The sequence below is a fragment of the Pogona vitticeps genome, chromosome 1, assembly GCF_051106095.1.
Source record: "Pogona vitticeps strain Pit_001003342236 chromosome 1, PviZW2.1, whole genome shotgun sequence".
NCBI classification, from domain to species: domain Eukaryota; kingdom Metazoa; phylum Chordata; class Lepidosauria; order Squamata; family Agamidae; genus Pogona; species Pogona vitticeps.
In genome coordinates this window covers 213,865,688-213,878,592 of record NC_135783.1, presented here as the reverse complement: position 1 = coordinate 213,878,592, position 12,905 = coordinate 213,865,688, and the positions used below count along the sequence as shown (strand labels likewise).

The window sequence follows — 12,905 nt, the reverse complement described above, 5'->3', positions numbered from 1 at the left end:
AGCAAATTGTTAACCATTTAATCGGCATATTATAGTGGTGTTCTTACTGCCAATGATTGGGTGAGATGCTTATGCGATTTCGTGCCTCATGTGCCAAAATAGTCTGTCTTGCTTTGAGTACTGTGCACCTTGAATTGGGTGGCTGCAAGATAACATTTGCTTCTCTGCCTCAAGCAGCAAAAAGACCTTGGGCCCTTAGGATTGGGTGCTGACGGATTCCAACAGAAAAGACAGTTAGTCTCCAACTTTGCATGTTACACTATAAGTATGAAAGGTAGATGATCAAGATAGGTGCATTTCCACTGTTTACTTATACTATTTGCCAAAATGTGACGTGGCTGTTAAAGTATTATTGTTATTATTAATTGTATTTGCAAAGTATGAAATTAATACAGATTTTCTTGTTAAAAAAAGTTCATCACTGTGAGAACTATCGACTGTCTCAACAACACAAAAAAGGATTTTTACACAAAATGTTTTATGCAAAAGTAATACTTTTTTTGCGCAGAAAGTACCTCAATTTGTTATGAAACAAAGTCACAAAGTATGAAAAAAGCACAGAGCTCTCAAGATCCTGCTTACCAAGGAGATAATGTCTGGAATTTTTTATTCTTAAATGCGAGAACAAAATGAACAAAGATAGCAAGCATAAATGGTTGAATCTTAAAAAATCACTAAATGGTCATATATATCTTTCCGCTATAAAAAGGATACACAACCTTAGTCTCAAGAATCTTCACAATTTAGCATATTGATTTCTGTGGATTCTATCGTATGGGTAAGAAGAGAACATGATACTCCTTTCTAGAAACTCATTTCTCCTCCATCAACATTCATCTAAAGATTATTTGATGTCTAGATTTATGGAACTTGGCTTTTTGTGGGAAAAGAGTTCCACCTACTGGCTGCTATGTGTATAAGTAATCATTCAGAACGTTTAGACTCCTGAACTAGTTTCTCCTTTTTGTGAGAGAGCCAATCAGGTTGGTGTGAACTAGCTGTGAACTGAAACTGTTTATCTAGTTTATCTAGCTGCTTGTTTTTTAATTGTCAGAAGTCAGACATGTTTTCAGTTTGGTTTTTTGTGTTCTCTCAAAATTCATGTGTTTTATTTTTGGTCCGAATTCTGGACAACTAATTAATACTCATGCTGAATTTTTCGCTGTATTGGATCTCAGTGTTTTTACATTTTGTACTTAGTAAATTCCGTCTAATGGCCGTTCACAGGCTCTAGCTGGGACACTACTTGGAGAACCAGCTATCTACATTCAGTGAACAACCTGACTTCAAGTTACCAGATCTTGCCAAGCCTCTGAGACTCCCAAGAGTTTGTATTTAAAGTTACATTTCAACCTTCCTCTATCTGAAATAATAGACCATGAATTTATCCTAGCCAAACTCTTAATCAGCTCAATGTTAATAAAGAGGATGTCTACAATATAATATAGCATGCCTCTGATATATGCCTGTAATGCTTGTGGAGCGATCTGTGGCATTTATGGAGAAAATTTAATTTTGAAAGATGGGACTGATGAATATTTTGTTTAATGTTTTTTCTCACCATAACATTGCATTTGTATGCTAATTTACTTGTGTATCCCATTGACCTTAGCAAAATCACTTCTAAATCCCATTGATCTTCCTGCATCATCTGCGATGTGTGAGATAGTACCTCCCAGATGATTTGCCAGTTTCCATACAATCACTGTTTTGTCAAGCAATATCAAGTGTTAGCCAAAAAAAGGGGGGGTGTCTTAATTAATGTTTTGTTTCTGTACCAAAGTGATTACAAGATAAAAGGGGAGATCAATGGCTGTCTTGAGGTCATACGTAAGGTTCTATTACATTTGAGTTAGTATATCCCACTCAAGCTTAAATGGGGTCATGTTTTCTAGGTAGTATCTACAGCCCCTTTAAAGCATTTCGATTCAGTCAGTCTCTTCAGAGTTTTGAAGACTGTGGATAGTAGACCCTGATCAGCTTCATGGTTCATTTTGATAGTGAAAAGTTGAGCAATATACTGATAATATTTCCTGATGCCCCCACATACGTACATATCTATGTTGCTATCAGTCATCAAGTTGCTTTGGACCTATGACAATAAGCTTTTCAGGGTATGTAACCCACGCCCAACACCCCCAGTGAATTTACATCACCATGCAGATTTTTCAGCCCTGGTCTCTTGAGTCCAGCACTCTGTCACTGTGACACACTGACATCTGTGTTAGATCTACATCTAGATGTGTCTGGTAATGCATTGGTGACTTCCCTGAGATGTTAGAAGCGGGGGGGGGGGGGGTTTGGCGGCAGCAGAACTACAAACTTTTATATTCTTTGAAAGAATGCATTGTAATTACAAGGACATCATCCTTGTACCATCATCCTTTTACCATTCACCATCAAGATGGCTGCGCAGGAAGGTGCTACAGCTGAATGCTCTCTCGGTTGGTGGAAGGAACGGATGAGTTTGGGTGTGTCTTTTTTGCTTGTTATGAACACATTTGGTGGGGTGAAAGGATCCTACAGTCAGCAAGCTCTGTTACAACTTGGAACGAAATGTGAAAAGGCTATTACAGAGGATTTTATCTGTTCTCACAACATATCGGAGGAAGTAGCTAGGACCCTGGGGGAACCCTGGATTACAATTCCAGTAGAAAGGAGGTGGAGGCGGCGGAGAGACAGAAGGAGAAAGAGAGATTGTCATGCTGGTGTTTTTGTGAAGTTGAGTAAATCTCCACACAGGCCTGCAATTCGAAATATTTTTCTTACCAACTTTAGACCTCTTGCAAACAAATTGGATAAATTAAGGCTGCAGATTGTAAAGAGCAAACTTATTAATGACTGCTGCGTTTTGCTAATCACAGACACCTGGTTTCACTCTTCTATCCCGGACACAGTAGTTGAGCTGGAGGGCTATATAGCTCACCGACCAGACAGGAGCAGGGATACCGGAGAAAGCAAAGGAGGGGCTTTAAGTCTTTAGGTGAACAAAAGCTGGTGCACAAATACAAAGGTTGTAGATAGCCATTGCTCTAAGGAGTTGGAGTATATGACTGTTAGATGTAGACCAATATATCTTCCAAAGGAGTTTAATGTGATCTTGATTACTGCAGTCTATATTACACCTGATGCTAATGCCAGTGAATCTTTGGGACTTTTGTATAATCTGGTGGACAGTCAGCAGAATAGGAATCCTGACGCTGTATTCATCATGGCAGGGGATTTCAATCATATCAAATTAAAGACTCTGTTACCTATGTTTTACCAGCATGTTAAATGTGTTATCAGATGAGTGAATACACTGGACAAAGAATATACCAACATTAAGCATGGCTATATGGCTATACAATTACCACACTTAGGACATTCAGATCATATGTCACTGTTTTTGGTGCCAGTGTACATTCCTCTTAGAAGACAGATTTCACCTATAATAAAGACAGTGAAATCTTGGCCTAAAGATGCCTCACAGCAACTTCAGGACTCTTTTGAGAAAATAAATTGGGACAGTTTTTATAATCCGGACCTGGAGGGGAGTACACTGCAGTTGTTCTATGCTATATTAAATATTGCATAGAAACTGTTACTGTGGATAGAGACATACGATCTATCCCAATCAGAAGCCCTGGATGACTAAGGAAGTTCCTGTGCCTTTTGCATGAAAGGAACAACACCTTCAGGTCTGGTGATGGGGAAAGATATAGTGCTGCGAAAGCCGGGCTGAAGAAAGGCATTCGGCAGGCTAAGAGAGATTATAAGAAGAAAATTGAAGAGCAGTTTCACAAAAACAGTGTGAGGCAAGTGTGGCAGGGGGTTCAGCAAATAACTAATTATAAATCAAATAGCGTCATTTCTCCTGTGGGGGAAGTTTCATTGGCTGAGGAATTGAATTATTTCTTCACTTGTTTTGAAGTGACAGCCACTAGTCCATAACAACTTCTGTCTCACTTTGGAGGAGCATGAGGTAAGGAATGTTCTGAGGGCTGGGGCTCCTAGAAAGGCTGCAGGACCTGATGGCATTCCTGGTCATGTGCTCAAAGATCAGCTGGCTAGGGTTTTCACCAAGATCGTCAATGGATATTTATCACAGTCTGTTCTCCCATCCCTCTATTATTGTTCCAATGCCAAAGAAGAACCATATTAACAATCTCAGTGATTCTAAATAGGTATTTTCATGTTATAGATGCTACGTTCTTGTGTGTTTTATTATGTGTACTGGAGATGGCATTTCACTTCGTTGTACGGAATTACTATGATAATAAAGCAAATTCAGTCCAGTTTGCCGCTACTGATTTTATTCACAAGCCTCTTGGGAGCAGGTGGTCTCACAAAGCAAGTAGAACAAATGCTGATTCTGCTGCAGCCTCCAAAGAACAAACCCAGATGGGCGTCTCCCATTTGGCCTTCTCAGATTCAGATAGCTGCTCCTCTCTCTCTTACCTTCTGCAGGAGAAATTGTTTGAATACCTTACCCTACAGCAGAGGATGGAAACTCATACTTGCCTAATTTTTTTTTAGAAGTCAATTAGAAAAAGCAAGGGCTGTGTAAGTTAGAAAAAAGCACAGGCTGCATCGGAGGTGTGGTTTTCAGCTTGCAGCTCAGGTAGCTATTGACTGGATGTCACACCTCAGCTCCTCAAACAAAGAAAGCCAGGCAATATGGATATACCCCTCCCACATGGCCAACTTTTTGAAACTACAGGTTTCTATTTGACTTGGGAATAGGGCAGCACAATGAGTGAGAGAGAAGCTGGTGTCCTCCATCTGGGAACAGGGGTGAAAATTTAGTTAGAGCCAATTGGAAACAAATTAAAGCCTATTTATTAATTAATATTATTACCTAGCGGTTAGAAGCAGGTGTTTCCTTCAGTTTGCAGTCCTGCTTGGCTGATGTTAAGAGCCCACATTGTCTTCTTGTTGGTGCAGTTGGGGCAGCCTTTCTTTGTATCTTCATAGTTCTCAGAAACAAAATCTAAGAGAGCCATGTGGTCTTTAGGAATAGGTGATACTTTTATTAGACTACTAAAAAAAATCATGCAATCTGCTAGCTTTCATGGATCAAAATCCACTTCCTCAGGCATGCATTGTGCAGAAAATTAAGATTCCCAAAAGTTCATGGCAGATAGTTGTGTCAGGCTTGTTTCTTAAGAGATATGTTAGAAATAGCACAGGCTGCATTGGAGGTATGGATCCCGTCTCTGGGGATGTGATTTTTGGTTTTTCTGGACCAAAATACGTACAGTGATTCACCGTTCTGGGAGTTCTACCTACCTTTCAGGCACCTTTCAAACCCCTGGGGGAAAGACCTATATTAGAAGGCTTTGACCTTTAGCTAGACCTAGCTCCACCAAAGCTTCCGGTTGCTCCTGCAGTATTAGCTGGGAGCAAGATGTAAAGGTTGTCTTGCAGAAAATATGAGCATTGGTGAGACTGATTTTTTTTTTTAAAAAAAAAAATATTTTGTGAATGTGTAAAGTATTGAAATGATGTTTCCTGCCCTATTGAATGGTATTTTGAAGCACTGCATGTGTTGGTTACAGCCTTACGAGTATTCAGGTTATCTTGTGTTTGCCCTGTGTATAGATGCTACAGAAGTTTTGCCCAACATGTCCAGATGTCAATAAAAAGGCACTTCTTGTCTCATCCTTGCTTTCTCTCTAAGATCTGTCATGGGGGCTTGAGAATCCTGCAGGCTTGTGTCAAAACAGCAATCTCAGACATTTTGGCAAAAATTCTGCACATCCCTGCTTCTAATGTAACATGCTTTGCATTAGCTGAATGACCTTTTCTGAAGAGGGGGGGTATTATAGATCAGTGGTTCTTAACCTTTGTTACTCAGGTGTTTTTGAACTGCAACTCCCAGAAACCCCAGCCAGCAGAGCTGATGGTGGAGGCTTCTGGGAGTTGCAGTCCAAAAACATCTGAGTAACAAAGGTTAAGAACTGGTGTTACAGATTATGATCCCATCAATCCTGCAGACTTGAAGTACATTCGAGTTTGGTACATATTGCCCCTTTCTGACCACACAGTTCTATATCAATCCAGAGCATAATTATTTTTGATCACTGTGTGATTTGTGGGGAGAAAAGGTAAGGGGCCTGGGCTGTATCCTTAAGATTCTGGCACAGATTAAACCCATTTGATCTATTTGCATTTTTTTAAGCAGATAAAGAGAATTGGCTATTTCTTTTTAATTCCTGAAGTGTTTTGTTGCAGTTCTTTTATATATGTTGTTTAGTTCTGGATATCATATTGGATTATCTACGTCTTCTGTTACAAGAACTGCTAAATTAATATGTCCACTGCCACGAATCGGCCTCTTATAAATCTTAACTAGTCAGGAGGGGAGAATTAATTGAGAGGCTGAAGGGGCTTGGTGAGAGTATACTATTCAAGAGCTACTGCACATTGGATCCTAAAGGGGCTAGATAAAAATGATTTGAACCTCAAAGTGATAAACAATACTGGCAATTATAATGATAGTTTTATGTACTGAAGAAAACTATCATTGTAAAATAAGTTCATTGAACTCATGAAATGCATTGGATTGTACGATGACAGTTTTAAATAGGCTAGACAGTGGATGAGACCTGAGAGAAAGGCTGAGCAACCTGTGGCTGTATCAATAATCTATCTGTAAATAATCCATCTATAAATAAAACATTTATTTATAAACAACCTATCTCCATAAAAATATCTGTAGAATAATATAGCAGAGGGAGAAGAGAAAAACATTATTTCCATATCAGTCAATGATAGCATTTTCTATAATTTGGTGTGTGTGTGTGTGTGTGTGTGTGTGTGTGTGTGTGTGTGTGTGTGTGTGTGTGTGTGTGTGTGTGTGTGTGTGTGTGTGTGTGTGTGTGTGTGTGTGTGTGTGTGTGTGAGAGACATAGTACCATTTTCTATGGTTTGAAAGGATATTAATTTTAAACTCTTTTTTTGAAAAAATACAGGAGTTGTCAAAGTGGATTATGGAGATGTGTCAGTCAGGAAAGCACTGAGAGACAAACTGAAATGTAAACCATTTTCATGGTACCTAGAAAATGTCTACCCAGACTCCCAGATTCCACGCCGATATTTCTCCCTTGGAGAGGTATGAACAATTACTTTTCTGTAAGCATTTGTTTTTAAAAGCCAAGAAATTTCAAATGAGAAGAAGACCTATCGTTGTTCCTTGTGACGTGATTTAAGTTTTAAATTGCATGGCTGTTTGTAGGTTTTTTTAAACAACGATTTATATTCCTGGAAAAATGTTCAGGCTTCATTTTCATGAGATGCAGGTTGTGTGTTAGCGCAAACATTAGCCTTTCAGAACAAGCAGCATTTGAAGTCTTTCTCATATATCCTTTGATTCGTGCTCAGACCAAGTTACAGGTCATACTGTGGTTCACTTAAACATAAGACTGTGATAACAGATGCCTTGTTAGGGCATGAGTTTCTTTTTAAAAAATAGAAGTATTAGGTGGACAGTTTTTTGCTCATTTTTTGAGCAGTTATCCTGTGCTTTTGTGCGCACTGCCTATATATGCTTGGCTTCAGAAAGGGAAAAGCTGCCACAGTTATTTTGCACATGTTGCACCAATGACAAGAAAAAAAGTGTTTTTGTTTATCTCAAGTCTCTCATAGTAAAGGCAAAAACTCTCATAGTGCTAGAATCCTTGGTAGGACATATCCCTGTGTCAAGACAGCTTGTCTCAATCAAGAATGAGGCATTGTTGTGGTTTCTTCATATACTTGAAGCAGAAGACATAGTACTGGAGAAGAGGTTTCCTGTTAGCAAGAGTCCTATGTACTATATGCCACCACAACCATGCCCAGGTCTATTTTCACCAGGAATCAGGGGAAATTTAGTTCCCATTGTTCTGTACTTTGAATAGTAGTTGTTCTTCCCCAGGATAAACTTATGGAATGGATGTAAAAGAAGGGAGTGCTAGCAGCCTGAAGATTTAATGGGATGCTGCTGTGTCTCATGGAAAACAGAAAGGTTTATCCCAAAATGTGGGATGGTACCTCCTACTCCAGCAGGAGCTGTAAACGGTGTAAAAATGAGTCCCTTCTGAGTTTGACTGAAAGTCTGTTTTTACCCCCTGCCTCTATATAAAGCAATCAATACTATTGGATAAATTAATAAAATAATATTAAGTTGTCTTCCTTTTTTAAAAAGCCCTACAGGGGTTTTATTTAAAGATCCAGCAGTATTGTGTCTGTGGCAAAGCTGGGAAGGCCCTTGATTTACCTCTCAAATTATATTAATACTTAAATCTGGGGTTGCAAGGTCAGGTTACTGTGATTAACAGTCATACCAGGTTTTAAGAAAGAAATCTAATATTTCCAGGCCATTTAAAAATACATAACATGCTTTGTAAGCATGAAATAATATGATTTTGCCTCATGATTCACAGCAATGTAAGTGAAGTTATGAAACAGTCATTAAAAGCATCTTATTTTCACCTATGAGGTCTGGGTTTCTATGGAAACAGAAGCAGAATTTTAAACAGCATCTGTGAAATAAGACCTGCTTGTCAGTTTCAGCTGCTAGATGTCTCCTAGGTTTATGGGCCTTACTTCCCTTCCCATTACCGTTGGAGGTATATATTGGTACTGTATATAAGGATAAACCAATAGTAATGGTTGCAAGAGATCTGTGAGAAGACCAACAGAAAATTACAAAAAAGTTAGCAAGCTTTGTTAAAGAGATGTGTTCCATGTGCAATCTTTACAACACAATCCTATGCATGTCTACTGAACATGAACTGTATTGCATTAAATGAAGTACTAGTGTGTCAAAGCAAAACTCAAAAGCTAAGTCCGGTTAGGATTGCAGCTTTAATCAGTTGAATGCAAAAAGAAATGCAGATGAATCCAAAGGGTATCATGCTTGTGTTTCCCACTCACAAACAACCTGAAAATATAAAATACATTGATTATTTTTATTTACTGCACTTCTGTGCTGCATTTCTCCCAGCAATGGGACACATGTGGTGACTTGTATAGGTTTCTAGCACTCAATTGAGAGCAGAACCAAATGAAATATTCTTAGTTATTCTCCGTTATTCTTAATTATTCTCCAACTAAAGCTGGAGATTAATTTTTGGTAGTTCATTAATAACCAGACTTCCAGACTGAACGTTTGGTCTTTTTATCATGCTGACCAACATTTTTTTGTTTCTTGCAATATCTGTTATCCCCCACTCCATGGCCTTTTTAGCCTTGTAGCCTCCATGATTAATACTTTTGGTAAACTTCAAAGCTTATTTGAAGTGCTGTTCCAGAAATCTCCCTCATGAAAATTTAGACTGTTTTCTTCCAGCTTGATAGAAAAAAGAAATAGCTTCTGAAAAGTATTTCAAAGGAAGAAAAATTATCATAGGTGAGGTTCACGTTTTTGTGCATACCTGATTGAACAAGGTGGCTGAAGATATAAGTAAATGTCTTGTCTTTCACTGAGTGAAGCCAGTGTATCTCTGTGATGGCTTATAGCCTTCACAGGGAGCAACAACATAAGGACTCTATTGGTCTTCTTTGGTTCAAAAGGGATAGGATGCCAGGGAAGCTGTAGAAAGAGGCAAAACAGGTGGAGTCCTCTCAGCCACGTTGCAGTATTATGAGAAGCTCAAAAATATCATCAAATCGGATTATAAAGAGCCCTGAGAATCACCAGAAAATGTGGAAGCCTCTTTTGGGAAATCAGGCCAGTTATGACACAGCACCAGTTTCACTTTTATTCTGGAGCCAAATGTAACACTGCATTCCCTCGTGCCTATTACAAATCTTTCAGAGAAGCACCTTCTGTGGTGAAGATAAAATTATTTGCAGCCCCCCCCAAATGTAACTGAGAGACAGATCTGAATCTTGAAGAACAAAAATGCTGAGCCAAAGTTCCTAAGAAGGCATATATCATAGTAGCATTATGAGATTTTTTTTTCTTCCTCCTCTGCAATAGAAAGCAACTTTAATTTATCCACCCCTTATTGGGTTTTTTTCCTTTTGTTGCTGCCTGCTGTGGCAAAGCAAAATAAACAAATATATGATACAAGCACTACTGACAATGAATCCCCTCTCTGAGAACTCCAGGTGTTGTGCTCCCAATTTCTCTGCCTACAAATATTGTGCAGACCAGGTTCTTAACCTCTGATCCATGGACCCACAGGGGGGCGTGTTGTCTTTACAGAGGGTCAAGACTTGAAGAAATGTTGTGATCTTTTGCAGTTAAAATAGAATGAATGAATGAACGAATGAATGGATGAAAAGGAAACATACAAAAGACTTATTTCTCTCTTCTCTCCAAATTTGAAGATCCTTCATGAGAACCTATATTTGATGCACTTTATGATTTTAAATCTTGACTTAAGTCTTTGTGGTCCGTGGCAACAAAAGATATTTATAGGGGGTCCTTGGTAAGGAAAAGGGTAAGAACTGTTGGTGTGCAGAATTTTTAAGAGGCCCATACTTCTTTCAGTCCTTAAATAAAGCCAATCTTATCATAAAGGGCTCACTCTCCATAAAACTATTATTTCACAAAATACTTTAGGACAAGCTATTAAGCATGCTTTAGAATCTCCTAGGACTGTACATCAGGTTTGTTAAATGAAGACTGGGAAGGTGGGGTTAATACCGAAAACAAAGTCTGCATTTACTGTAGTCAGTCTTAAAACTAATATTGTAGAGGCAGTACAGGGTGATAGAATTAACACTGGACTAGGACCCAGAGGCACTGGGTGCAAATTCCTGCTTGGGCATGAAACTCCCTTGGTGGTGGAAACTGTAAACAACTCATTGAAGAATTCTGAATACCTTGAAAATCCTATTAGAGTTGCCAGAAGCAACTTGATGGAATATAAGATCCAGTTGCTTCTGGCATATTATTGGACTTACTTAGCATCTTCTCTTTTCTTATCTCATAAATAATAATATTCCAAGCAACTCAATCTGCATTTTTAAAAAGTTCTCTCTCTTGGCAGTTTCCTCCTGTTAAAAAAAAAAAACCACTGAAAAGCTGACTGTAACCCATAGACAGCATCATAAAGCCTGGCAGAGACCCAAGCCACCCTTTGTTGAATGCTTCATCAAGGTATTTTTGGCTATTTAGGGAGATCTGGCCAACTTTTCAAAATGTTTAAAATGCAATTAAGCCACACTTTAGGTTTTACAGCAGAACATCTATTGGCCCAAGGTAGAACAGGAACACTATGCATGCTTATTATACTTTCCCTGTGTGATATATCAATCTGAGGGATGTGGTGGTGCTGTGGGTTAAGTCGCAGAAGCCTCTGTGCTGCAAGGTCAGAAGACCAGCAGTCGTAAGATCAAATCCACACAACGGAGTGAACTACCGTCGCTTGTCCCAGCTCCCGCCAACCTAGCAGTTCGAAAGCATGTGAAAATGCAAGTAGATAAATAGATACCACCTCGGTGGGAAGGTAATGGCATTCCATGTCTAGTCCCGCTGGCCATGTGACCATGGAAAATGTCTATGGACAACACGCTGGCTCTTCGGCTTTGAAACTGGGATGAGCACTGCACCCTAGAGTTGGACACAACTGGACTAAATGTCAAGGGGAACTTTTGTGAATCTGGCTCTGATTTTTTGTATCTGATGTCTGTTGAATAAATTGGCCAGAGTACATGTTCTTTTTACATCCAGACATTTCACTGTACAACATGGGCAATCTGCTTTTCTTAACTCTATAGTCATATATACTAATGTGGTATGTCCCATTGAATTCAGTTGACATGTATACAATTGATTTTTCTCTCTCTATAGAATTTAACCCTTCACTAGGTTCACTCTCTACTGAAACCTTTCTTATGTTTCATATGGTTTTTATACCGTTGATTTTTGACTTGAAGTAACCATGTGCAATTCCAATTTAATTTCTTATTATTTCTGTTGAAGTTTAGTACTTATGATGAAAGATATATTTATCTAGGTGTAGGTACTGTTCCAGGAGCCTGAAATGTCAAATCCAAGGTAATTGCTGCTCCAGCTTCTAAAGCAAGAATGAGAAATTTTTGGCCATTATCCCTGACCATTGGCCATGCTGGAGCAGATTCAATTGACATGCAGAAACATCTGGAAAGCCATGGAGTCTCTACTTTTGTTCTGCAAAAAAAAGTGAAAAGCTGAGATAAATCAACTGCTGAGATTTATCCATCCATCTCTTTCTGATTGATTGATTGATTGATTGACTGACTGATTGATTGATTGATTGATTGATTGGTATACCACCCAATTAGTACAATCACTACACTGATTTTGCTACTTACAAACCCACAGTAGCAAAAAATACATTCAAAAGCAATGCAGTGGTACAGACAATAGTTAAAACCATAATTATGAAGGACCTTATCAAAATATAGAATTAATTTTTTTAAAGGTCTTATTACAATATCTTGGTGATTCAGGTATTAAAGTCAACTTTAAAAAATTCAATCTTCACCATCTTTCTAAACATAAGGAGACGAGGAGCCTGTCATGTATCTGTTGGCACTTTATTCCCAAAACTAGGGGCCACAATCAAAAAGGCATAATTTTTTGTATTTACCTTTTTGGTCTCCTTGGTGTAGTAACTTTTAACAACATGGATTGAGAGGAGAGGGTGGGATGGACAGCTGACTTCTGGGAGAGATGTTCCCAGGTTCTGCTACTTGGTCCCTTGGGTTGAACTGAACCTGGGATGTGAATTACATATATATATAGACATATATGTATAGTCTATGTTATCATATACAGTGGTGCCTCGCTTAACAACGATAATCCGTTCCAGGAAAATCGACGTTAAGCGAAAACATCGTAAAGTGAAATAAAAACCCCATTGAAACGCATTGAAACTCGTTCAATGTGTTCCAATGGGGTAAAAACTCACCGTCCAGCGAAGATCCTCCATACGGTGGCCATTTTC

General features: G+C 38.7%; 1 protein-coding gene across 3 annotated transcripts in view; it reads left to right on the top strand.

Annotated features, from left to right (window-relative positions):
• GALNT13 (polypeptide N-acetylgalactosaminyltransferase 13) overlaps positions 1–12,905 on the top strand; it is a 249,949-nt gene that overhangs the window by 196,938 nt on the left and 40,106 nt on the right. For all 3 annotated transcript variants that reach the window (XM_020797089.3, XM_020797088.3, XM_020797087.3), the window contains exon 9: positions 6,957–7,096. In XM_020797089.3, the coding sequence (XP_020652748.1) occupies positions 6,957–7,096 (140 nt within the window). The remainder of the gene's footprint in view (positions 1–6,956; positions 7,097–12,905) is intronic.